The 26567-nt window shown below is 46.1% G+C and overlaps 3 protein-coding genes across 9 annotated transcripts in view; 1 reads left to right on the forward strand and 2 right to left on the reverse strand.

Annotated features, from left to right (window-relative positions):
* Positions 1-1716: 1716 nt before the first annotated feature.
* Positions 1717-4831, reverse strand: LOC307231933 (uncharacterized protein; the record flags this gene model as incomplete). The annotated part of the gene is made up of 4 exons (XM_080002808.1): positions 4717-4831; positions 3959-4158; positions 2591-2791; positions 1717-2024 (listed from the first exon to the last, which is right to left on the reverse strand). The coding sequence occupies exons 2-4, from the start codon at positions 4152-4154 to the stop codon at positions 1717-1719; spliced, it is 705 nt and encodes a 234-aa protein (XP_079858934.1). The 5' UTR covers positions 4155-4158; positions 4717-4831.
* A 657-nt stretch (positions 4832-5488) lies between these two features.
* On the reverse strand, positions 5489-19791 carry accs (1-aminocyclopropane-1-carboxylate synthase homolog (Arabidopsis)(non-functional)). 6 transcript variants are annotated; one of them, XM_080002611.1, is made up of 17 exons: positions 19459-19739; positions 17883-17954; positions 17094-17788; positions 16257-16996; positions 16121-16180; positions 15904-15974; positions 15197-15266; positions 14918-14984; positions 13589-13686; positions 13379-13456; positions 13127-13227; positions 12452-12541; positions 12301-12346; positions 11519-11660; positions 8879-9021; positions 7772-7925; positions 5489-6185 (listed from the first exon to the last, which is right to left on the reverse strand). In XM_080002611.1, exons 3-17 carry the CDS (start codon positions 17764-17766, stop codon positions 5800-5802), a joined length of 2919 nt encoding a protein of 972 aa, XP_079858737.1. In that variant the 5' UTR covers positions 17767-17788; positions 17883-17954; positions 19459-19739; the 3' UTR covers positions 5489-5799. The 6 variants fall into 6 exon arrangements, with proteins under 6 accessions (XP_079858737.1, XP_079858738.1, XP_079858736.1 ...); XM_080002612.1 differs by lacking the exon at positions 19459-19739 and adding an exon at positions 18080-18094; XM_080002610.1 differs by having other exon boundaries at positions 17094-17954.
* Positions 19792-20091: 300 nt separating this feature from the next.
* The window catches only part of furinb (furin (paired basic amino acid cleaving enzyme) b), a 92161-nt gene continuing 85685 nt past the window's right edge, over positions 20092-26567 (forward strand). Inside the window, exons 1-2 of one of the 2 annotated variants that reach the window (XM_080002082.1) lie at positions 20122-20189; positions 20364-20411. The gene's annotated coding sequence lies outside the window, so the exon portion shown is untranslated. Of the gene's footprint in view, positions 20190-20363; positions 20412-26567 lie in introns of both variants that reach the window. The other variant, XM_080002081.1, reaches the window with a different exon arrangement.

The following is a 26567-nucleotide window of genomic DNA, read 5'->3' on the forward strand; positions in this document are numbered from 1 at the left end:
TAACAAAGCCCGACGCGCTGCACCACGAAGCGGAGGGAGGACCCACGACGTCTCCGCGACCCGGCTGGTGGGTCCGCCACCAGAACCCCCCCCCTGTGTTCGAACCTCAAACCACGGTTCTAAAGCCTTTAATAAATTGTGCCGGGTATTGTACCGGCCACTTCGGCAGAAGCCTGCGGCAAAAGGTTAATGGCTTAATGCTAGGCGCTGATGAAGAGTTAAACTCACCACCCCACCAAAATGGATTTTCCGTCAATCTAGTGTGAGCAGGCAACAAAACTAGAAGGTAAATTCAAATTCTCCGCCGTGCAAAGTCAATAACTTCGGACTTTGGATTCTAAATCAGAAATGAAATGACTGAATGATACACGGATGTTCCTCTCTATTAACGCTCCAACGTCCGGAAGCTCAACGGGCGTCGCATTGCGCAGGTAAAGGGGCGACAATGAGCGTGTTGACCCGGGTGTGGTGCTTCCATCAGGGCCGATCGGAGGTGGAGCCGATAAAAACCTGTATCTATTGCGGGGTGACTTGACCCGGGACTGGAACCCGGGTGTTACCTTTCCCACTGATGACAAATGCCAGACGGTGGCGGGTGTTACCAGGTGTAAGGCGCGGTGGGAAAGGGCTGTTATCGTATAAGCGAGTTCCAAAAGACAGAACTGAATAACTTTCCTTACTTGGATTAATCGCTGTTGAAGTGACCAACGGACGCCATCGTTCAACTTATTCAGAGTCTTAACTGCTTTTGGTTGGTTTTTTTGCACATTAGTGTATTGTCTATATTCACACCAGCGGTGGACAATTCCAGGTTCAGAAAAGTCCTGCCACCGGTGTTTGCAGCCATGGAGAATATGGTGATTGTGCAAAGTAATTAGCAAATCCAGATGGTTGGGGTGGATTTTAACTTTCTGAAGTTGCTTATTACCATGAACACCTGTACAGTATGTGCAGCGCTGACCCAATGTCTCACCCGCTTGAAACAAAGAATGCCTTATAACAGTACGTTTTTACCATGTATTTAGAATCTAAACACCCTGCAAATTGTAAACAATGCAAAACACAAATGTACAAAAATACAAAACTGCATGGCCTATATCAAAACCTATTGAACGCTATTAAATCCATCATTTTGCGCATCGACAACCTTACTTCTATACATTTGGGTTGAGATCTAGCACCATGTTACTATACTGTAGTTTATGCATATTGGAGGAAAATTACAGAAAGTCCCGAAGTTTCCAGAATTGGCTCTTTCATTTGCCGGAATAGTCCAATTATTAGTTAGACTTGTTTTTTGATGAGCTAGTGTCCACATAGTATTCATTGTAGCTGGGGATAATTCTAGCTTTCTGGAAGCCAACGAAGTGTTCACTGCGATCAGTTTACTGTCACTCAGCAATGACATTTGGAAGATTTTGACGATTCCTGTACGAGAGATAATGGACGAGATGATATTAAGATTATTTAACCAAATTAGTGACCATGACTAATATTTTACAAATTTGATTAGCTGCTTTAATCAAATGTAACATATCTATCTCTCTCTGTCCACCAATGAGACAAGAGCAGGTGTCCATTGAGTGAAACTGGTTTTTTTTTGGAGGCAGGGACTCCTACCAGCAAGCCTGCCAGCAACATACAAGTCTCTGACAAGCCTCAACATTCACATTCATTTTCCTCTGTCGCTTCCTGGCGTTTCCTCATCCTTCCAACTCAGTGCACTGACGTGAACCTCCTCGGCAGGAAGTCGCTCATCCTCCTGTAGGAACACGATTCGGAGTCGGCGCTGAGCGTGCGGAGGTGGGTGGTGAACTGCCTGGATATGACCGCATTCTCCAGGTCGGGCATGACGTCCGGAACCACGTACTGTTCCACCAGGAAGACGACAGGCTGAACCACCAGCAGCTGGGCCCAGCCCAAAGCACCCAGCCAATAGGAGGAGCCGAGACAAGAGAGGTTCTGCTGGATTTCCTCTAGGTGTTGATGGGTGAACAGGGACCAGCTGAGCAGGAAGAAGAAGCCTGGGAAAGGGAGGGGTGTAATGATTGTAATGTTCGTAATTATAGCTTTCAATATATCGTGAAAATATGGCAATTGATTATCTATATTTTAAAGCAACGTTTGGAGTTTTTGTGTGCATTTTTGCACTGAACACAGATTGCAGATTTGACCCCCATTACTTGCATTGATCTCCTGATGGAGGGATGGAGCCGCACATTTAATTTGGAGAAAAAGGCTGGACTGCTGCAAATCTTACTATACCGCGCACTATATCGGCAGTGAATATATAAGAGGGGTATAATATAAATTATATAAAAGAGGGAAAACTTCAAAAATCCTGAACATTTCCTCCAAATATAAGGACATTTTTATTGCTATTTATGATTTTGTCCAAACTTTGACACCTGTCTATATCATAGTTTAGGGCGATACCAGTGAATCTATGATCGAAACAGTCATTATTGCACTGTCTTGTAAATTAATTTACGGTTTGGCTATTAATCACTCTGCTGGAGGACCCTCTGGAACCTCTTGAAGGACGCCTTGTGGCGGCCCCCCCCAACCCATGTCGATAACCCCCACCCACCTGTGGGGGCGGCAGTGAGCAGCAGCAGCGTGGTGGGGTAGAGGGCCTGCCCGGCCAACAGCAGGGAGCTGGTGTTGGAGTAGGAGTGCACCGTCTCAGATGTCCAGCAGAGGGCGAACAGGAGGCAGAGGGCAGCCAAGCTCATGGCCATGAGGAAGGAGAGGACCCCAAAAACCTGCTGAGCCTCCAGGGATGAGAGATCTGAACAGACGGGAGCAGAGTTGATGAGAGGTCATGAGGGGCCAAATTTCATCCAAGATGTAGATCTCATGCACAACTCAAATGGAAAAACCGGGGACAGTAAGTAAAATTCCACTCCGGGTGAACCGTGTGGATTTACGTGAATTAGCACAAACCCAGACTCAGTTATAGTCATAATTCAATCAGCAGGATCAGTGCATGCTAGAGCGAAAACATGGAAAGATGAAGGTCTTACTTTCTGAACTTGGAGCTTGAAATTCCTCTCACACATTTTTTCCCCCTCTCATATACACAAAAATGAATCTCACACGCACCACTTTCCCCTGCACATACAACTATTACTCTTACAAACACACTGCTTAAATAAGTTGGTCATGGGAAAAATATGGGAAAATAAAAACATTTAAAAAGAGACTACATTTTAAATATTGAAAAACAAATTCTTTGTGTGAGTGCAAATGACGATCAACGCAAGTGGAAACCTGCACTGATTTCAGTGGAAACGGAAGGTCCTCGTTCCTCATGTTATGAACGTTTTAATAAACTTTATAAGCTTTATTATCTAAAGCGGAATAAAGGAAAAATAGGAAATAGTTATGTTATTTAGAAAAGGCAGTCGGATTGTGAAATATGCGACAGTGTGTGCATTCAGAGCATTGACAACCTTTCTCCTATACATTTGAGTTGAGATCTGGCACCATGAAGAAATGCACCACATATCTGAAATCTAGCACCATATATATGAAAATGTGACATTACTGTATTATTAGATCATACTTAAATTGTTAGATGTATTACAGGTGTCCCTCACAACCCAAACAGTCTCAGAAAGATTCTGATTCCCTTTGCATACAGACCAGGATGTGGCTGAAACAAGACAGAAGTTCCCTCTAGGCGCCAGTCACTCAACTCAGAGTATTTCTGCAGCAGTAACAAGCCAAAACTAGTTCAGGTTTAGGCTCGTCCCCCACAAGTTCAAAGTCACTGACAACTTCCCAACAACCTGCTCTAGAGCGAAAGGGCCTCGGGCCACATCCCGAGCTTATTCCAAAAATCAACACCATAGTTCACTGTGGTTTCTTGAAACAAATGGCTCCTTTCAAACATATTGATCCATCTAAAATGAACCTTTAATAAAAAAAAGACGGGTTGCAGTTTGTTTCGTACCGCTAAAGACTACTCCCTCGGCGCGTCCCTCATTTGGGGAATGCTCCGTGGCGTTCCCGCTGGTCCAGAGGCCCCGGTCTGAGATCCAGAAGGGGGTCCACACCGCGTAGCCGATGCATAGGCAGCCCACCAGGCCCACGCAGGACTCTGCCACCCTGAAGCGACCGAATGGGTCCTCCAGCTGGAGCACCTTCATATTACTAGATAGACAGACAGACAGACAGACAGACAGACAGACAGACAGATAGATAGATAGATAGATAGATAGATAGATAAAATGGCGATGTGCATTAAACATAAGAATTTGCTAAAAAATTGGCAATATACCTATATATAAACCTTAAAATTAACGAGAAGATGGAAAAATGTTAAATATACAGCTAACTTAAAAAAATAACAATGAAAAAATAAACCTAAGAGTAAACAATGAACAATGGCTGGTAACATTTGCCAATACACAATAACCTAAAGATAAGCAACAAACAATAAAGATAAACCTAAACATTGACAAAAAGCAATAAAAACAAGAAGAAAAAACATGAAAAAAAAATACAAACCTTCAAATTAACAAGAAGATAGTGAATTCCTTCTTAATATACAATAAACAATTAACAATGAACATAAAAATAAACAATGAATAGTAAGACATTAAACAAAATACTATAGACTATATAGGAGAGAAGAAAGACATCTCATATCCAAGTGTCAAATCTCAAAAATAAAGCGGTAGCGACCATGTTATAATGGTGAATACTCACTTCCTTTTCCCGTCGACTGGGCAAAACAAGAAGAAATAATAAAACACCGCGTTCCAAGTGTGACGTCCTCTCACTGATAAGTGAGAAGAGCTCCTACTGTAAAAGCAGCACAACCTTCGGTGTTCAAACAGTGTGACACATCATGCGGTGGTGTGGGTGCAGCACGTCTTCTGGCGCTCCGCACTCCACTCCGCTCCGGGACCCCACGTGGAAACGCTCACTGTAAACGTTCCTCCCCCGCCCCCACTGGAAACTCCCCCGAAAATACCTCGCCGTGACTCACCGCCTCCCACACCAGAAAGTGAAAGCAGAAAAAAAAAAAAAAAAAAAAAAAAAAAAACTAAAAACAAAGAAGAAAAACAACAAAAAAAAAAAACAGGCGATGAGATTCTGAGAAAGCAGAACATCAGACGTCGAGTAAGAAAAGTCCACTTTTTTAGATCGAGAAGACAAAGGAATCGGGTTTTGATTTGTATACATTGGGGTTTTGGGTTTTCCGATCGCGGTCGAAAAAATCCAGAGGCGTCCGACGCCAACACGTTTGGGCAATTTGACGTCGCGCAAGTCTGAACACACCACGCAGATACATCCCATCGTTACAGCAAGGGGTGTCACGGCGTCATAACCCAAAGCGGTCATGGTTTTGAGTTATGACTATGAGTTATGGATGGGTGGCGATATCGCTCGTCTCCTTCATGAATTGTCTAAAGTAGGCGTATATACCCCGATAAGCAAGATGATGTATTGGACTTAAAAGTATGTAGAACAAACATTTAATCTTCTGATCAACTTTTATTTTGCACAAACAGTACATTTACATAAAAGAGAGTACATTCATATCAACAATAAAGTGCATCATTTCACAAATGACAAGCAAAATGGGCTGAATCACGTCCAGTTGAAATTGTAATAAGTCATTTTGGTCGTTTTGACATTTGGCGCTGAGTTTTAAAGCAAATAAAGGTTTTGCATTGTTTTGGGTGTGATGGAAAAATGAAAGCTTTCCTATCACACGCTCAAAGTTTCCAAAAGCGAGACGCCCCATTGTCCCGAAATCCCCCGTCTCGGCCCCAACGCTACAACCTACTTCCTGACCCTCTGCAGCAGCTCCTTGAAGACCTCCAGCACCTCGGGGTCCTCGCCCTCCGACAGCTCTGGGGTGTTCTTCTCCAGCCAGTCGGACGAGCGCATCTGCCGCTGGAGGACGCCGATCAAGGAGTCCAGGCTCTCCTCACGGACTGGACCCTCCTCCGCCTCCGCCTCCCCTTTCTCCATCTCCTCCCTGAAGGGTTTCCCCAGGGATGAAGGTGCTGAAGAGACGGCGGCGGCGGCGGCGTTGCCCGTCTCGGCGGGGTCCTCGTTCGCCTGTTTTACAGTCTCCTGTGCGGATTCTTCGACGCGGCCCGAGTCGTAAGGGCCGGGAGTGTTGGCTTTAATTTCTTGGAGAGCGTCGCGCATTCTCTTCATGCCTGGAAGAGGAAAAAGTCATGGATAAAAGATTTGACACACGGGTCGATTTTTCTACTGAAGTTTTCTACTGATTCAGTACATAGAGGAAGCAGGGCTTGGGCGATCGCCGATATGCGATCCGATCACAAGGGGGGGGGGGGGGGGGGGTTGAGGGTGGATGGACGCTCAGCCCTTGATATTGATTTTGTCCTGTCAACTCCCATTCGACACCAGCTCAGCGGGGGCACAGAGGCGGAGAAAGAGGGAGCGAGAAAGAGAGGTGGAACCATGTCAGTTTAAGTGTGATCATCCACCGACAAGGCCTCCAGCCAGAGCAGCAGAACCACAGAGCAGAGGGGAGGGAGGGAGGGAGGGGACAGGAGCGCTGGATCCTGCGGAGGATCACACACACACACACACACACACACACACACACACACACACACACACACACACACACACACACACACACACACACACACACACACACACACACACACACACACACACACACACACACAATCTGAGAAGCATTCATGGATTGAGGGTGGGGTTTTTTGGCGGTGGTGGTGGGGGGAGGGGTTAAGAATATATTTTCTCTGCAGGATGACCATCCCGGGGCATTGACACACGCCTTGCGGATTCTGAGAAGTCCCCGAGAACGAGCATCTTCTCTCCCGCAGACCGCGCTACAACTCTGGGACTTTATTACCTTAATAATAACACTCGTAGCAGTAGTAGTAGATTTATTCATTTCTATTGAATAATTTATTCTCTGTTGAGCATTTTTTTATTATTATTATTGACGTTAGAATTTAATTTGGATTAAAGATTTTAAATAATCATCTCGAGCGCGGCTCAGTGTCTGCGCTATTCATAAATGTATTGAGCTGTGCACACACACACACACACACACACACACACACACACACACACACACACACACACACACACACACACACACACACACACACACACACACACACACACACACACACACACACACACACACACACACAAATTTTATTTTAAATATTGAAACAATAAATAAATCTGCAATGTATAACAGTGTCTCCTCTACTCAAACAACGGCTCCCTTTTAAAAGTCTGTGAGCCTGTGCTTGGTGCGACAATATCAAAGCATCATGTTCTGTCTCACATTATTATCTTATCTTTAATATCACAATCTAAATCATATCATCACCTTTACTACTCTTATGAAGCGCAGAGCAAATTAAGGATTTCAAATTTGCTTGTTACTCGTGCAGATAAAAGGGGCTATTATCTAAAATGGAAGGTTAAATATAATATGATAATTTTGTATATACGTACATAGCAAACATTTCTACCTTATACAGTATGCCTAGACCAATCATTTATCCTGTGCATACAATTGCACGTTGTATATTTTTAAACTTTTGGATATTTCTGTATATTTTTATTTGTATTTTATTATTATTTATATTCTTCAGATCGTCAAGCTCTTTATGCTCATTGTCTTGAGAGGAACGCAGCAATCCCCCACCAACGGCAAATTCCTCCTATATCAAAATGTACTTGGTGGAATAAACCGATTCCGATTCTGAAATGTCCGGTGGGAACGAACCGAGCTCCAGGTGGCGCTGTTGGTCGGTGAAGACGATGCGGAACCAGCCGGGGGTGGGGCAGGAGAAGGCCTGGCCGCAGCTCAGCACCACCTTGTGTCTGAGGAACGTCCTCCACAGCGAGAGCTCTTCCGCAAAGGAGGCCTCCACCAGGAACTACGAGGGAGATGTAGATGGAGATCAAGTCAGTTTTGATTGGAACTGGGTGTCCTCCATCAGGTTCTGTTTGGCTGAAAGTCAGTATACTTCCATCTTTTAGATTTGCCATTGGTTTTAAATGGGGAGGAAAGGCCAAAGCAACAAATCGAGAACTGGAGTGATTCTCAACCTTCTCTACATATCAAGGACCTTCAATTTGATCATGTGCATTAGTCCACTGAGCCCCCATTGATGAGACATTGTCTCTGGGAGATCAAATCTGAGAAGGTTTTTTTGTTGGACAGGATTTTGTCTATACTATACTATAATGAGAGAGACTTGTACATGCTTGTTCAAAGTGTAAGACGTTCTAAGACATTTTAATGGCGCAGTTCAACAAAATGTCAACGATTCAGTCCTGCGTTCTACACTGGAAGACGAAACTGCCGGTTAAAGTCACACACCGGGAAGGACACTCTGTGACCCAATCGCAGAGCCCTGGAGCCCTGCTCGAGATAATCAAAAGGACATAAATTCAGGCAAACAGACAGAAAGAGATTCCTTCCTTAATAGTAAGAAGATAACAGTGAAAGTAGCATCAAAACAGGGACTATTGCACTTTTTAATTTATTTTAAGATTTTCTTCGGCAGCATTTTCTGCATTTTTTGGATAGGACAGTGTAGAGACAGGAAAGGCAGGGAGAGAGGTGAGGACATGGAGCCATGAGGGCCCCGCTGTGGGAAGGACTTGTGCGCTCTACCAGGTGAGCCAACTATTCTTCATTATAATGGTGCCAGCGTCTTGTAAATTAAATAGCACTGAGGTTTTAACTAGTAATCATTTTGACTGGGGACCCCCTGGAGCCTTCTTGAAGAACCCACTGTGGAAGGTTCCCCGGACCCCACATTGAGAACCACTGCTCTGTGGATGGGATCGAACAGATTTGAACAATAGCAACTGGTCCAGATACCTTCCTGAAGTTGGCCCAGACGTAGAAGCCGACGGGGTGGTGGAGGTAGGGGATGCCTAGCCTCCGCAGCTCACCCGTCACCAAGCCGTGGGCTGCCCGCATCCGCGCGTGGTTCTCGGGCAGGAACGTCTTGTTGATCCATTCTGTTACGGGAAAATAATAAAACTAAATAACTATATATATATATATATAACTATATATATATATCTATAACTATATATCTATATATCTATATATATATCTATATATCTATATCTATATAGTTATTTCGTTTTGTAGCAGATCCGCCTGCCACACACCACCTGAGTGGCGTTTCGATGGCCTTCCGACACAGAGACACAGGCGATGGGGGTTGAAATGTACCATTTTTATTGTAGAGAGCAAAATGGAACAAGCCTGGAGCAGATGGAAAACAGGGGGGGTTTGACCTGTTGCGCTTTGACTGCTCTAACGAGCAACAGGCGTACAGCCACCCCGATCCCGGGCCCAATTACCTATACAGGTGTGACTGCTTACACACACACACACACACACACACACACACACACACACACACACACACACACACACACACACACACACACACACACACACACACACACACACACACACACACACCTCTTTCAAAAGGGGTGGGATATATGAGTTAGCAAGTGAACAGTCAGTTCTTGAAGTTGATGTGTTGGAAGCAGGATAAATGGGCAAGGGTTAGGATCTGAGCGACTTTGACAAGGGCCAAATTGTGGTATTGTGGGGTGTTTCCGGTCTGCAGTGGTCCAAGGAAGGCCAACCGATAAACCGCGACGGGGTCATGGGCGTCCATGGGCTCATTGACGTGCGTGGGGAGCAAAGTCAAGCCCGTCTGGTCTGATCCATTTACATTTAGTCATTTAGCAGAGGCTTTTATCCAAAGCGACTTACAAGGGAGAATAATATTCAAGCTACATGGCAACAGAAAACATTAGTGTAACAATAATTAAATACTGCGAAGTAGTGCTAAGTAAATGTAAGTTAGGAGAGGAGGTGCTCTCTGAAGAGCTGGGTCTTCAAGTGCTTCTTAAAGACAGAGAGGGAGGTCCCTGCTCTGATGTTTTTTGGCAGCTTGTTCCACCAACGTGGAACTACAAATGAGAATAGGCTGGATTGCCGTGGTTGTGGAGCCGGCAGAGCCAGGCAACGCTCATTTGACGGACGCAGCATCCGGGGGGGTTACATGTGCTCTTACATGAGCATTTAAGTAAGTGGGAGCATTCCAACAATCACTCTGTAGGCCAGCATCACGGACTTGAACTTGAGCGAGCGGCTACAGGTAACCAGTGGATCCCACAGAAGAGCTACTGTAGCACAAATTGCTGAAAAAGTTAATGCTGGTTATGATAGAAAGGTGTCACAACACACAGTGCATCACAGCTTGCTGCATATGGGGCGGTGTAAATGCAGACCGGTCAGAGTGCCCATGCTGACCTCCACCGCTGAAAGCGCCTACAATGGGCATGTGAGCGTCAGAACCGGACCAACTTCAAGAAACGATTTAGAATCCAAAATCAAAATCAGAAGTTTATGGCTTTTTTCCTGCATGGGGACCATGAAATGTTTTGAGTGTGGGGACCACAGCGGAGATCCCCCATGTTCCCCGCGGGCTCCAAGCCACTCCAGCACCGCCCCAAGCCGGTCTCCGAACCGGAGGAGCGTCTCCCCACCGCCAAAGGACCGGTGCGTGCACTGCGCATTGGGTGCTGCTATACTCCACGCGTGGATACTCCGCGCTGCTTCTAGTGTAGTGTTGGGTCGTTCACAAACGATCTGATTCTTTTGGACGTTCGACATGTTTGTGACGTCAAACGTGAAAAATGAAAAATAAATAAAGCGTTAGTCCTTGCAATGGGAAAGGTCAATCGCTTATTTTAAGCTTGTTTATCCGGGTTTAAAAAAAAGCAAATTTTGGTGTAAAAACGGTATAATGTTACCTTATGTGAAAATAACCTGGGTACTGTATCGCTGAAGCAGAGTTTTTTCAGCTGAGCTGCGTGTGCGGGGGGAGCTCGCTCCCATTCAATAAAATATGATATATTTTACAATATGTCCACTTAATTTGTCCAATTGAGAGGGCAGAACAGAGTACAGCAGCTTGGGTGAACTGCTGGTAAGCGCTCCATAAGAGTAGTTAACGTTACGGATATGATTTGGATTGCGATATCAAAGATGATAATGTTAAACGGAACATGATGCTGTGATGTTATGAGTAGAGTTTGGGGGAAAAGTCAATTTAGAGAAGAACGTACAGAGCGCACACAGACGTGGAGGGGAAGAGATGCACTTGCAGTGTGTTGAAAAGTTTGTCTCTTCTCAGTGAGCCGGATGAACCGGCTCTTACGGCTCCCAAGCATTTCTTTTTATCGATGAAATTGCATGAAATATTTTGTTTGTATTTATTCCATTACAAAAACATAACATTATTTATAATGACTGAATGTGACTGGACTCAAAGTTACTTATTGAGAAACAAGCGTTTGTCTTTACAAATCAACACTTGACAATGGCATAGCCGTCAGTGCTGGAAAAAAAATAAAAATACATGTGTTTAAATCGAAAATCGTGACCTTAAAAGCCAAGGTCAAATCGAGTATATCTGCTCCACACCTCTGTCCTGGAGCAGCTGAGCCACCATGTGCTGTGTGGGTCCTGGGACGCCGTGGAAGGATGCGAGCTGCTCCAAGGCCTCCATCAGGTCCCGGTTCTCAGTGTACAGCGTGCCCACTCTGATACCCGCCATCGCAAAGTCCTAGAGGAGAAAAACAAAAAAACAACAAAAAAGTAAAAAAAAATAAAATAAAATAAAAATAAAAAAACACACAGGACGACACAGTTAGTGCGAAGGCCAAACAACACCCAAAGTGATCTTTATCATGATCCTGGACACTGACTTTGCCTAGCTTGGAAATCATAGATAGATAAGATCCATAGATTAGATAAAAATACAAAATATAAAAAATTGGCAATAAATAATAAAAATAAACAACCAACAAGGAAATAGTCCGCAAATAAACAATTAACAGAGATTTTATGATGCACAATAAACCCCAAAAAAATTCCTGAAATATCGAAAGAAATTAATACAACAAATAAACCTACAAAATCAATAAACAAGAAAATAAAGCCTAAACAGAAACAACACACCAGCAAAGTAGTCCTTAAATAAACAAAAAAATATTAACAAAGAAAACTAAAGAAAAATTAGGCAATATACAATAAACCTCAGTATCAACAATTCACATTCTAACGAAAATAGGAAATTGTGCGGGTTTGCATTATGTACAATTCTATTGTAAGAGTCAATGAAAAGCTTGTGAGTGTAGGCATAAGAAAGGTAAACAGATGTTGTTTTGAAATAATAATACAAATAGGACTTTGTGAGTCGTTACCTTGCTGAGTCCCCACATCACATGCGTCCTCTGTGGATCAGGCAAACTGGAATAAGAGAGCGGTGTGAGACACAGGTGTGAGAAAAATAAACTCGGCTATTACTCACAACGCTTCTGCTCGGGATCCAATGTGTGCGAGTTCAAACACTACCTGTCTCTACTGAGCACGCTCCGAAATGTGAAGGACTCCTCAAACACCGTCAGCATGTACACCTCATCCACAATGGCATGGAGCTCGTGTCTGAAGCAGAAAATACTGTTAAGTTTCCTTGGCTTGGTCGTCAAAGGACCCAAAGGGCGACATGGGACCCCGAGCGACATGGGACCCCGAGCGACATGGGATCCCGAGCGACATGGGATCCCGGGCGACATGGGACCCTGGCGGACATGGGACCCTGGCGGACATGGGACCCTGGCGGACATGGGACCCTGGCGGACATGGGACCCTGGCGGACATGGGACCCTGGCGGACATGAAACCCTGAGCGACATGGGATCCCGGGCGACACGGGACCCTGAGCGATATGGGGGATATTGGACCTGGGCGAAAGAAGGGAAGCGGCCTACGGGAGGGAGGAGGGCGACAGGAGGTTTCTTTGCCTGTGGCTGCACTTGACAATATGCTGATGCTTTGGGGGGCATTAAAAGTCAATCTAGAGCACTTGATATTCTGCACCAGACGGCGCTCCTGGCTGTAAAAATAAAGGAGTAAATCCCAAAAAAGAGTAAACACGAAAAGCTCAAGGTGTTTCAAGGAGCCGAGGGAGCGCAGAGCAGGTGGATTTAACTGGAGAGAGAAGAAAAAAAAAAAAAAAGGGGTGACAAACCTTTTGGCAAATTCCAAAAAGCCGTTCATCTCCTCTGGGGTGTAGACCTGCGCCAGGGGGTTGTGAGGATTCACCAGGATGACGGCGCGGATTATCACTCCCTGGAGGAGGAAGAGGGTTTTCAAAGTTTTCAAGGTTTGGAATTTTTAACGGACGTACGCAAAGTCAACGGAAAACTCTGAATGTGAACCATAAACATGATCCAGGCTCCATACACTGGCTAAAAACGATATGACACAGGAGTTTAAATACCTCCTGTTTGGCCGTGCTCAGAGCCTCCTCCAGTGCCGACACACTGAGGTGGAAGGGACGGCCGCCTTCCTCGACGGCCTGAGAAGAAAGAAAATTCTCAAAACCAAAAGGACTGATTGTTACATTTTAAATAACCTTCTGCGGTAAATGAATTAAGGTTTTCTAAAAGTGTGTCAAGAACAACAGTGTAACTCTGTAATGTGAGGGCACCTGGTCGACCAGAGCAACGTGGAAGAGTCTCACTCCACTGTAGAAGCTCACATCCTCAGAGATCACACCGTAGAAAGGAGAGGGAATCAGGATGGCGTCTGAAGGGGAGAGAGAGAGAGAGAGAGAGAGAGAGAGAGAGAGAGAGAGAGAGAGAGAGAGAGAGAGAGAGAGAGAGGAAATACAAAATAAGAATAAATGTAATAAGAACAAATTAACAAAAATTATAAAAATAAAATAATCTGTGTGTGAGTGCTAGGATAAATACACACTCGCACACAGATACACACTAACACCGTATGTATGCATTGATGCTTCCATAATGGCCCATCATCTATTTCAAATTCAAGACATTATTTGTCACATACATATACTGAACATACCGTCATCCATATATGCAGTGAAATGTCATGACACCGTGATTGCTTATTGGTCCCCATTCCAAGCAGCTAATGAGCCAATAACCAGTTCATCCCGTCATTTGGAGTTGGGAAATGATTTCCCCTCACAGTGAGGCGTGGTCACAACGGGTCACTTTTCAAGCCAACGGCCTTCAAATCACATTCAATTCAATCTGTCATTGTGTTGGATTGAGGAGGAATTTCACTTCGCCTGGTTCGAGTCTGAATGCCACAAGAAGTGGAGCGAGCAAAGATGCGAAAGTATGAAAATGAGCGTATTTTCAAAGTCTCACATTTTGGGTGTTTTTTTTAGTAGTCTGCAGTTTTTTTCTCGTTTGTGCTCATATGTATTTAAGTTGTTGCTTTTTCTTGAAAAATGTTAATAAGTCGTTTTTTTTTTGTTTTTTTTCTGTTCTTTTTCTTAGATTTGTTAATTGGTCAATTACCCCCCCCTCACTTTTTTTTTTTTTTTTTTTTTTTTTTTTTTTTTTTAAATCGGTCAGTTATTTTTCAAGTATTATTTTTTTTATTATTCAGTGGCTTCTTTTCTTACATTGCACGTGTTGTACCACTGTCCACCTGCAGACGGCGCTGCTGAGCAACACTCACTAATGTCTTTTTAATCACGTTTGTAAAGAAACGTTAATATATAATATAATATATATAATATAATAATATAATATTATGACCAGGTTGAAGGTCTTTCATGGGGGAGTAGTTTTATATTTCAATTTAGAGCTAAAATAAAAACAAGTTCACAGTATCCCTTTAAATATATATAAAATGTTTTCTCATATATTTGAGAAAACATTTATCTGGGAATGGGAAATTATTATGGGAAATGGTCTTGTAGTTCCCTCTGCAAAATTAATAATAATTCAAAAAAATGTTGCGCTATAGAGTAGAAATTGACAATCTGTTCTGTTCTCACCTTCAGGGTCACAAATTACGGCAGCGATAGCAGAGAAGAGGGAACCGCAGCCGTTTATCACCACAACCTGGGAGAAGATGAACATTCCATTAGGTACCGGAAGGAGGGCAATAAACATAAAACTATTATTAATGGCACTAAAACAGACAGTTATTTCATTTAATCTGGAGGGAAATTTGGTTATAAACATTACAGCTGCTTTATCGGTCGTTTCGGTGACGCTCTGTGTTTTCCGCGGCATTTCACGAATTGGGTTTATAATCTCGACATTTCACTCACGTTATCGGCGTTAAGCGGCCTCTGGGAGCCGCAGTAGTTCGTCAGGAAGCTGGCCACCTCCTTCCTGAGACTGCGAGGCAAGAGAACATCATCCAAATCATCGACAAAATAGGAAATCATCGATCAGAAATTCTGGAGTCAACCCATGAATCGCCTCATCAAAGAGTTCACCATTAGAAAGGCCCCATACCATTCCAATTTAGGCAAATTTAGATTTAGGAAACAAATGGAAATAAACAAAAGATCAAACCTGTCAGGCTAGAAATATATTTTTTTGTTGTTGTTGTTGTTATAGAGACTCTCTCTCCCGCCTTGCACTTTGGTTCACAAAGCCTAACAGGTCTTTTTCAGAGAAGAAAGATATAATGTTTGTATTGAGGTAATAATTTTAATGTGGCGGTAAATTAAATGATGTCGGAATAATCCATGGTTTCAATGGGTGTTTGAAATGTCAAACGGCAATTTGTGTCATTGCTTCTTTGCTGGATATTTGTTTCTTTATATCGGCTGCTTCTCATTTAGGTTTTGACATGTTTTCCCAGTATATACCGTTTTTCTTCACTCTGCAAGCTAATAAGTTTAAGTTGCTTCTTTCATTTGGTGATTTTGGCCAAATGGCAGGCCCAGCCCTAGCTGGGCTCTTCGGACAACACGTTTGAAAGGAAGAAGAAGAAGAAGAAAAAAAAAATTTAATGTAAAAGTCTCACAAGGCATATCCCTTCCAGTCTGGGTAGTTCAGCAGCTGTGGATCCATGAGCTGCATGTCAGGCTGTGTCAGCTGGGCCACAAAAGGAGGAAGCACATTAGAAAACAGAGGGTGGGGAAAAATAGAGCCTGTTGCCATCATTATGACACTGGAGAAAAGGAATGAAAGACACAAGTGACTAAATTGTCACCAGTGAGCTTCTCCGTGGTCCAACTCACCCGTTTGTGGAGAAGATCGAAGCACAGTTTGTTCTCACTGGTGCCCATATTGACCACGCCCTGTAGAGCAGGTGTCATTACATCGCATTACTGAATAACCATTTCATAACTGGTCTCACCTCCGTGGCCTACTCACGTTGGGGTTGTCTTCATGGTGGTATTTGTCTGCGTGGTACTGGGCAAAGCCCTCCTGCAGGAGGCCTTGGTGCTGCCGGAGGTAGTTCCCACGGCTGGACAGGAAGGCGCTAGGGGCAGAGGCCCTTGCGGCCCTCGGGTTCACCAGAAGATTCTCGGCGCTGTCGCCGGCCTTAGCGGGCGAAGCGGTTGCTGCCGTCGGTTTGGGTTTCACCGCACTAGATGTACTTTGCACCGTCTGAGCCTCAGGAGGCGTCGGGGAAGAAAATGAAGAGGCGGCGGGTGCATTGGGAGTCGCAGGTGAAGTGTCTTTGGCGGCAGGGCCCCCCTGTCTGACCGCAGCCAGGGCCCCGGCGAACACCGTGAGCAGCCTCAGTTCATGCTGGCGGTCCAGCTCCGCCCGCAGCTCCTCCCGCTGCTCGCGCCGCTCCTCTGCCCGAGTCTCGCTCTCCAAACGGGCCTCCTCCAGCGAGAGGAGGCGCTCCTCTGCCACCTGCTGCCAGCTGAAGAAGCTGGCCAGGGCCTTGTCGAGGCTTTGGCCCTGGCCCTGGCCCCCGCACCCAGCCACCCCACAGTGACCAGCACCTTTCCCGGCTCTGCGCCGCTTCCTCTGCCTCGCCTCGTTCCCTGGGCGGCCATTGTCCTCCTTCCTGGGTTGGACCACGCTCTCCTGGAGATGGGAACCAGTGGCCTTGGCGGTGGCTGCAGCTGTAGGGACGGCCATGTTTAAGGCGCTGAAACCTGAGGGAAATGAGACAGGAGGGTAGAGAGCACTTTGAAACTCGTTCTTTTTTACCTAATGTACAAAGCAAAAGACCTGAGACTGTAGAAGAACAACCTGCGGGGGAAATCCTGGCACTAGCTAAGCCCTGTCCTCGTCCCAGAGCTTCTTCTGGCTCTAACACAGACTGCTCGTCAGTCTCCGGATCGTCCGCCGACCCATAGTACATCGCCGGGGGCGCCGTGCCTGAGTTTACCATCACGTCCTCAACGTTCTCGCACTTGACGTCCAACAGCAAATCGCTGGACCTGGGCGGGTTGCCGAACAAAAAGCCGCCCGCGGACACAGGGCCGAAACAGCCCCCTGAGGAAACCACCTGCAGGTATGAGTCCGGACCACCTCCGCCCCCACAACCGCCACCTCCACCCGGGCTGTGGAACATCTGCTGGGCAACCACCGCTCCGCCCAGGGAGGAGTAGGTGACGGCGGGCCGGTTGGCCAGCACCCTGTCCATGACGTCGTAGAACTTCCACGAGCGCATCTTGTGGTTGTCCTTGATGCGGCGGTACTCCAGCTTCATCTTTTTGATTTTCTCCCTGCACTGGTCGCCCGTGCGGTACACGCCCTTCTCGCGCAGCACGCAGGCTATGCGGTCGAACACGCGCTGGTTGCGCAGCGAGCTCTCCAGCTCGACCTGGACCGAGTCGTCTGACCACAGCTGGAGCAGCTCCACTATCTCCGGGTCGGTCCAGTTGCTGCCGCGCTCGTGCCTCTTACTGCGAAAGTCCATTCTCTTTAAGTACCAGTCTAGTCTACAAGACAGAAAGCGGTGCACAATCAAACAAATGTGCAATACCATGTGTATGTATATATATCTGCATTTGTATATGTGCACATATAAGGTACCTGTTTGTTTATATATCCATATACTGAGTGTATGACGTGGTGTGTATGTGTCGCTTTCCTACCCCCATCCCCCTGGGGAAAAAAAATATAAAATAAAATCAATATAAAAAAGTTTTCATAAAAACAATATGCAATCTCTGTGTTTACATGTGCATGTATTTTTTTTGTGTGTGCCGTGTGTTGACATTTCCACATACTGTATGTGTGACATGACCGTAGCGAGTATGTATCCGGTCACTGGAAAAAAAAATAATAATAAATAAACAAAGATTTTTATTGTATTTGATATGGAATCTCTCTCTATTTGTGCATATGTGCATGTGCACTGTCTTCATTATGTGCCGTGGGCGTTTGTCTGAAAAGGAGCGGGAGGTGGCACGACTTATTTTCGCCTACTTTCATCCACTTCAATAATATTCCAGGTCACCCGTTCTAATTCCATATGATAAAAGTGCCCCACGCACACGCACACACACACGCACACGCACACACACCTCTCACCTCAGTTGAAAGGTGGAGATCTCCGTCAGAAACCGCGGCGCAGCAGTCGCGCATGCCCAACGTGTTTAGCCCGCTTTGGCCCGGTCCGAACCGCGCGTGTTTACATGCGCTTACTGCTATTAACCCCAATTTGCCGCAACTTGATTAAAAAAATAATAATAATAATAATTAAAAAAAAAAAAAAAAGGGAGGATGGAAAAATCGACATCCGGGTTGACGGCACATGCGTGCTGCCCTTAACTTTGTTCCGCGCTACAAGCGGCGCTACAGGCGGGCCCGAGCGTTCGCCGCACCCGGCTGTCACGGGTTAGAAAGGAGGTCTCCCCTCCACCGTCAGCGCGCTTTGCGTGCGCTTGTACTGGACGCCCCCTAGATGGCGCTCACTGACAACCGCTGTGATCGTCAGCGCCGGCGACGTTCGTTCGCGGCCCCCCGCGCAGCGCGGATCGTTTCCGATAGGCCATGACAACGGCGGGGAGCGACAGCCCCCGCCCCGTCGGCGATCACACGATTGGGAATGACGCGTACCCCTGCAAGCCTGCGGATTCGAATTGCTGCGTTCACGGTGCAGCTCGGAGATCGGCTCGGGAGCCCCACCCCCGAGCCGAACGCGTCCCATCGCCTCATTCTCGGGGAAACGGACACCCGCCGTCAATGTGTGTCTGCTCGGCAAACGAATTCTGCAACCCACGACGCGTGTGTTAACGTAATAGTTTAGCTCGAAGTTGGACGCGCTTTCAGGTGACAGCCGACGCAAAGGGGACTTTGTTCACCCTGGCGGACGGGGCACGCCGGCGCGGACCCCGGGGCAGGGCGGCTCCCTTGACCCGGACGTCGCATCCATTCCCTTTCCTTGTAATATTTCCCGGTGCTCTTTCGGGAAGCCGCGGTGTCCGAGTTGCGAGCTCCCGGGGAACGCAGCATGCTTGTGACGCGTTTCCTGGAGAGTGTGGCTGTGGCGTTGGGGGCGAGTCAATAAAGTAAAAAAAAAAAAAAAAAAAAAAAAAAAAAAAACTTACGCCATAACTGTCAATAATGAATAAAACAATAAAAGTGTCGTCTCGTCAGTACTCACCCAGTGTTTTAGTTGTAACTTTAATATTATCAGTGTCTACGCGGAATGTTTGGTTTTCGTCCCGTACTACAGAGCTGCCAATTGAAACCCGAACCCAACCGCGTCAAGCCAAACGGACGCCGCTTCGGGCCACAGCTGGACCCGACGTGCGAACGTCAAATCGCCACCGCGACGGCGGTTCCGTCGGTCGTTCGCCCGCGGCGACCGAGGCGACGCGGACGCGGAGGGGAGTCGGATGTCCACCTGGCTTTGTTCGGGAAGTAGAGCGGCGGGCTCCGTGAAGTTGCTGTGGGCCGAACCGAGCCGCCGGAGCGAATCCTCTGCTTGGGTGGAGGTGGGAGGGGGGGGGGGGGACGAGGTCGGGAGTCTGAGACCGCAGCCAACCGACGCCGCCGTTCGCGGTTTCCAGAGACGAGGCCAGGGGATGGGTTCTATTTAGGGAGGAGAGAAGCGGCGGAGTGGGTGGGAACAATGAAGAGTGTTTTGGAGGGGGAGGGAGAGGGAGAGGGAGAGGGGGCCACCGAGGGCTATTAGCGCAGACGTCTCTGACTGCGCCGCTATGGACGGTCTCACTTAAGGGTTTTCGCTTCGGACATGTGTTTTTTTTGTTTTTACCCACGCGAACAACAACAACAACAACAACAACAACAACAACAACAACAAGGTGCCCCGGGCGGAGATATGTTTCCCAGCCTCCCCGCTACTGCGTGCGGTGCTGAAGTTTATTCCTGGTGAGCTCAACGCTGTCAGCCAGCGTGCATTAACGTGACGGGTTAACTCGCGACTGGTGTCTCCGTTCAGCTGTTTTTTCCTCCTTATTCGATTTGACCACGTTGTAATATTTCCACAAACATCTGTTTCCTCCCCCCCCCCGCGCGGGTCTAAACGCGCGTCGGCCGACGAAGAGCGCCAGTGCGGGCTCTCCTCCTGCTCCTCTCCTGCTTCTGTTTTGGGTGAATATATCTCAGTACTTTTCTCCGCGAGGTGGGAATGCGTTTGCGAAAAATGTGGGGATGCTGCGCCGGCGCGGGTGCTTCAATTCCTGCCAATATCGGATTGATATTTCAGCCCAGGGTCAGTGTATATTCAGTGTGGTTGTGATTATTTCGTACTGACTTGCTTTTATTTACATTAATGCTGAGTTCGGTCCAATGACCGACACTGTGGGGGAGTCCATGTTACACTATGTGTCTTTCTATGCCTCGAAAAAGTTAAGCAACTATGGGGTGAGGACCTATGGTCACGGTGGTGTGCGGTGTTTTGGCAGCAAACTCATCAGGAGGATCCAGTAACAGGAGCGGCTGGGCCGAGTACTATGTCCTTTCCCAATAGAATACAGATCTCAGTGCATTGTTCAGGAGTGTTATCCCTTTGAGAATAGTATAATGTTACATATAAAAGTGATGTGGACACCAATCTCCCGTCCCGTACTGTCAGGCGCCTCCCTCCGCTCAGCTGGAAGAGCAACATCTGGCTTCAGTTGTCACCGCATCCTCACTCAATCCCCCACTGAAGCTCACTGCCAGCTGTGTAATACTGTCTTGAAGTGTGTGTGTGTGTGTGTGTGTGTGTGTGTGTGTGCGCGAACAACATGCCTGTGCAGCCCTGGTTTTACAGTCGTCCCTTCTGCTCTGGGCAATTTTCCTTCGAGGAGAGGATGGTGCTCTGTCTGAGCCGCTTGATGTTCCTCATGCTGTGCAATCCGCTGCCATGCCTCTGTTTTCTAGGAGAGGGCGAACCCGGTGCGCTTGGGTGGTTGTTGATTTGGCCAACTGGAAATCCTGAATTAGAAACTAGGACGCTTCTTCACGCAGCAGCACCACCGCTGGAGGAACAAAACACACCTATTCAGTCTCCTCAAGACGAAACGTGCTATTTAACTGTCCTTTGTTTGTCAAGCTCCCCTCGCCCATTATTCTCCTCCTGTTCTTCCTGTTGTTTCATCTCAATGTATCCGTGATAAATTGAGCGAACACGCAGGGGTTTCTCACCAAGGCCCTATTTAATATTAATATAGTGTTGTGCTGTTCTACACATTGTTCCGACACCCGAGAAGCTCAGTGGTAGGTGTTTGGGCGTCAACTGTCTCGGTCAAGGGCGAGCTCTCTTATCCTAGGTTTTTGAAGATGCTGGGATGATTGAACCAAACCTTTTTCTTTTTTCATTTTTTTATTTTTATTGTTTTTTATCCAATACCCATTTGTCTAAAGCCCCTTTTCCACTTGCGCTGAAAGCCGTAAATCCACTGGCAATGTTCCATATTGGCTTAATGTGGGAAAAGGAGCCGGTGTCGGTGTTCTGTAAAAATTGTTCTGTAGATTTTCTCACTCTCAATCTAGTATTGTTTAGGGGAAAATGCCGGTACAGCTGTATATGGAAGTGTGTGTGTGTGTGTGTGTGTGTGTGTGTGTGTGTGTGTGTGTGTGTGTGTGTGTGTGTGAGAGAGTGGAAGCAGTAAAATTGCCGGGACAAGCATGTAAAGTAGGAGTGGAGCCGAATCCGAATACCTGCAAGGCACAAATAGTTTGTTTTCGGGAATAAAAAAATAAACATTTTGAAAAATGGTGAGTCAGTACCGTGGAGCTTGAATGCTAAGACGAGAAACTGAAACACATCCAGTCTCCACGGAGGCAGGTATTTGTGGCTTTTTAAAATGCCGCTCAGACCCTGGACGATTCTTTTAGAGTTAGTGATGGAGAGGGGCGCCACATGATGTAAGTCTGTTTGGGAATTATGAAGTGCTTTGAGTGTGGTGACATCGGGCCCAAGTGAAGAAGAAGACCACAACACACCACACTACAACACATGCACACACACACACACATGCACATGCTTTGGGTGGTGGCCGGTGAAATGTGGCCTCTGCATTTGACCCATCCTGGCTTGTCCTTCCTCCGGCGGGCAGCCAGGGCCTGGGCAGCATTCGTCGACGCGTCCTGGTGACGAGTGTCCATCGCTGGTCAAGTGCCTGCCCATACCTGCAGTAGGCTGCAGGCGGTCCACCACCACCGGCTGCAGCACCGACACGGGAGCGTGGAGCAGAGAGGGAACCAGCGGACAGGGAGAGGAAGAACGGGTGGAGAAAGTTTCTCCTCCGGAGGCGGAGAGTGAGGGACAGGTTGAAAATGATCACACTGATTTAATAACATTGGGTAAGGGTAACTGCGTCCTGGGATGAGGGCTCTGCCCCGGTGCCGTCAGCGGACGGAAAACAAGGCCATTTGGGAGGGGCGGGGGGACAGAAGCGAAGCACTGGTCTCTGAGAGCCATTTAAAAAAATAAAATAAAATTTAGAAAAAACGAAACCGATTCAGATTGTACGTCCGTTGCAGACAGATTGTCAAACGATTGCATCCACGCGGGACATAACATACTAACCCTCACACATTACCTGCTGTATCTGTAAGTCATCTAACGTGGGAACAGACTCCATACAGTACTTCTCCGTGAAGGAGGCCAATGTGTGAATGACTACCTGCTGCCTTCGCTGGATATTTTTTATCCAGCAAGGTTATGGATTCCATGTGAGAAAGGGGCTTAACTTTTCACAGCTGCTGACCGACAGCATTACTGGCAGTACAATGCCCGTTGCCCGAGTGTTTATAGCTGTAGTAAAACAACAATGGTAACACAGTGGTGTGCTAATGGTCTTCGGATGCAGTTTACTCTGTCTCTCAACCACTCAGTGAAATTAAATGCAGGGTGGGGAGGTTTGTCCAGACAGGAGTGTCTACACCGGTTAGTTTGACTGAAGAGAGGGTGAAACATTGTAACCATACTAGCTGTTGTAGCCTGAATGCTGCAAAGGCACCTGAGTTTTAATTAGTGTGATTTTCATGCAATGTGTGTCACTTGTCGCTTCACTTATCAAGCCGAATGAATGCGTTTTGTAAAAAAACTAAAACAATTGCAACCTATTTTATTCTAGGAATGAGGAAGCCTTTTCAAGAACGCGATGCTGTGATCTCCCTCTCGCATTATTTCCCACCTTGAGATGTTTATAAGAAGAAGAAGAATCTTAAATTGTCACGCAGCACACCACACTACAACACATGCACACACACACATGCACACCCTTTGGGTGGTGGCCGGTGAAATGAGGCCTCTGCATTTGACCCATCCTGGCTTGTCCTTCCTCCGGGGGCACAGCCAGGAGCAGTGGGCAGCATTCGTGGATGCGCCCGGGGACCAGGTGACGAGTGTCCATCGCTGGTCAGACGATGATGTGTGCATGTTTTTGGTGGGGGTCCTTACTGATGGTAGGTGGAGGAAACCCCATGTGAGCACGGGGAGAACATGCAAACTCCACACAGAAAGGCACCCAATTGGGAGATAGCACGGTGCCAACAGCGCCCCAGGCGAGAATCGAACCCAGGACCTTCTTGCTGTGAAGCATGGAGCTTGAGAGAGAAGGTGCTAATTTTTTTCTTCTCTTTTGCATACTGCAGGTATACAGTATACAGTATATTGAGTTAGATTTACATTTGTTAGATGTAAGGATTGGATGCAATTTAGTTTCGGCTTTCTTTTAAAATTTGGATTTTAGTGAGACTGAAGTGTTCTTATTGTGATGGTCAGAGTTTCATTTCAGTTTTTGCCAGGGCTTTCAAATGTATGAAAAGTATGCGGCTCTCGTTACCTTTTCTCTCTGCTATATTCTAAGGCTCTTTTTTTTTTTTAGAAGGGTGTATTGTTTCCTCGCTTGCGCTCTTCAGCAATGCTGTTACAGGGTTATCTCTCCTCTGCTTTCTCATTCTATCGCTCCCGTCTCTCTCCCCTTTCCTTTCTGTCCCCAGTCTCCCGCCACGTTTATCCTGTTCTCCGCCCCTCTTGTTTTCTCACCCTCCTTTCCCTTTCACTCTGTTCTCTGCCTCTGTCCTTATGTCTGTCGGTTTCTCTCTTTCTCTTATTCTTCCCCTCTCTCTATCTCTCTATCTCTCTCTCTCTCTCCGTCCCCCATCTGTGCGATTCAAGCGCAGCATCTAATGAGCTCAGCAGAAGAATTGTTCCACGGGAAGAGTGACAACCCCTGGTCATGCCTCCATCGTGTCTCACACTGTGCCCCAATCAGCATTCACTTCGAAAATATTTTTTTGTGAAACCCAAGGGACAACTACCATTCCTCCCCCATTCCAAAGTTGAATAGACCTAACAGGCCCCGGGTAGGGGGCCATTTTAGGACAGATGAAGGATGATGGAATTCCTGTATGCTGGACGAAGTTGGAATATCTCCATATGTCATTTGTAGATGTAAGTCAGAGAGAAAAAAGTTCCTAAGTCCACTGTGGAGATTTAAGTGAATGCACCAATATCCCATCCCGGCAGGCATCCTACTAATCAAGGGTTGCAATTATTCTCACGTCCCTGAAAAGCAGTCAAATATCTGCAAGGACGCAATCTCCCAAGATGTAGGGAAATCGATAGTGTTGCATGCATATCAGAATGAATAAAGATAGTTAAGAGGCAGAGATCTTTTGAGCTGACATTAGTGTGGTCCTTTTGCATGCAGATGCTTCTTCATCTTCATCCTCCTGAGCGGTCCAGTGAGGCAATGTATCATCATGTGTCTGTTGCGTAAATTTAGAATTAAGCTGCGGTACCCGTACCGAGTGTCTCGTCTGGGAAATTCTTAACCGTTCACTGTGAAAATCTTCATTGTGTTTAGGATAAGTGTCTTGATTCCTCCTCATTGTCCTGAAAAATCCAGAGCCGAGCTCTGCACCCAAACTAAGCACAGCGGCAGCGATCTGTGCTGTCAAATTATCAGCCTGAGTGCTCTGCGCTTTTCCTCACTCTATTTATACAGGCTTATACTTTTCAGGGGGTGAATATCAGGGATCTCTTGGTTTTGTCAAAGAATGTAGAGAGACGGATGTTCAACTTAATCTAATCCTGAAAATCTGCATTGCGAGTTTTTTCTTGGCAACTGTGTATCTATTGTATCTGCTATCTATTGTATTTGTCAGCAGTGGCCCAAATGTTAAAGAGAAGTTGTGTGGAAAAATAGCTAACTTACTTACTTTCTTGTGGGGGGGTTATTCAAATAATTTGAAAATGTCATCTGCCCATCACAAAATTCTCATTACGATCAAAGGCATAGATTAAAGTTGCACTCCTCACAAGACTTCATTCTGTAACATTTTGATTATTATTGGGGAATCACTGAGGGAATATTGAATATTGAACAAGAAGCCATATCATACATGCCTCTGTGCTCTGTATTTCCTGGAGATTAAATTAAGTGCTTAATTTCCACACCCTATGATTTTAGCACCCTTTTTTTTCTCTGCTCTACATTAAGCTTAATTCCTCCAAACCGTTCCTATTAACTTGACACTCAACAGCTCCATCCGCCAGATCTGGAAGAATAGTTAGCTCATGTATTCTTACAGTACAATATTTAATGTGTGAGAACTTACAAGGAATTTTTGCAGTCGAATGGCAATGCCAGTGAAATCCCCACATTCTCCGTGTTTAATTCGGTACCACGGAAAAGGAAAAGAAAAAGGCCTGTGTGTGTGTGTGTGTGTGTGTGTGTGTGTGTGTGTGTGTGTGTGTGTGTGTGTGTGTGTGTGTGTGTGTGTGTGTGTGTGTGTGTGTGTGTGTGTGTGTGTGTGTGTGTGTGTGTGTGTGCGTGTGTGTGTTTGTTTATGAACATTGTGAAAAAATAGAACTATGGCATTCAGACTTTAAGTATTAACCCTTAAACAATATTGTAATTCCTTTAAGTAATATGGTAAATAACTTTTTAATTGTGGCAGTAGCTTTACAAGCGTGGAGCAATGTGTATTATCCTTCAGGGAGCTCACTAACATGAAGTAAATTAGTGTTGGCATTCAGTCAATTAAAATATAGATGAACACACGCACAAAGGCAAACACACACACACACACACGCTGTGTGTGTGTGTGTGTGTATGTGTGTGTGTGTGTGTTTGCTCTATACTAACATGATGATAGACCATTAGTCCTGAAAATATTTTTTCAAAGCTTATATTTTGACAGACGATGAGACTCTTGACTTTGATTGGTAGTAACTGTAGCGCACAATGAGGTCTGGTTAGCTTAAACAAGTAAGATAATTCAACACTTGGAGCCATGTTTAAAGAG

The sequence above is a fragment of the Zeus faber genome (assembly GCF_960531495.2).
Source record: "Zeus faber genome assembly, chromosome: 6".
In the NCBI taxonomy this organism is placed as follows: domain Eukaryota; kingdom Metazoa; phylum Chordata; class Actinopteri; order Zeiformes; family Zeidae; genus Zeus; species Zeus faber.

Bases quoted from the DNA above. Each gene is read 5' to 3' on its own strand.
- accs (XM_080002610.1), bottom strand. From the start codon at position 17,835: ATGGTATTGCACATTTGTTTGATTGTGCACCGCTTTCTGTCTTGTAGA. The intron at 15,975-16,120 runs GTGAGTTGGACC...TTTGTGGCCCAG, and splicing joins TCGATCTTCTCCACAAACGG to CTGACACAGCCTGACATGCA. The intron at 12,347-12,451 runs GTAGTGTTTGAA...CTCTTATTCCAG, and splicing joins AGCGTGCTCAGTAGAGACAG to TTTGCCTGATCCACAGAGGA.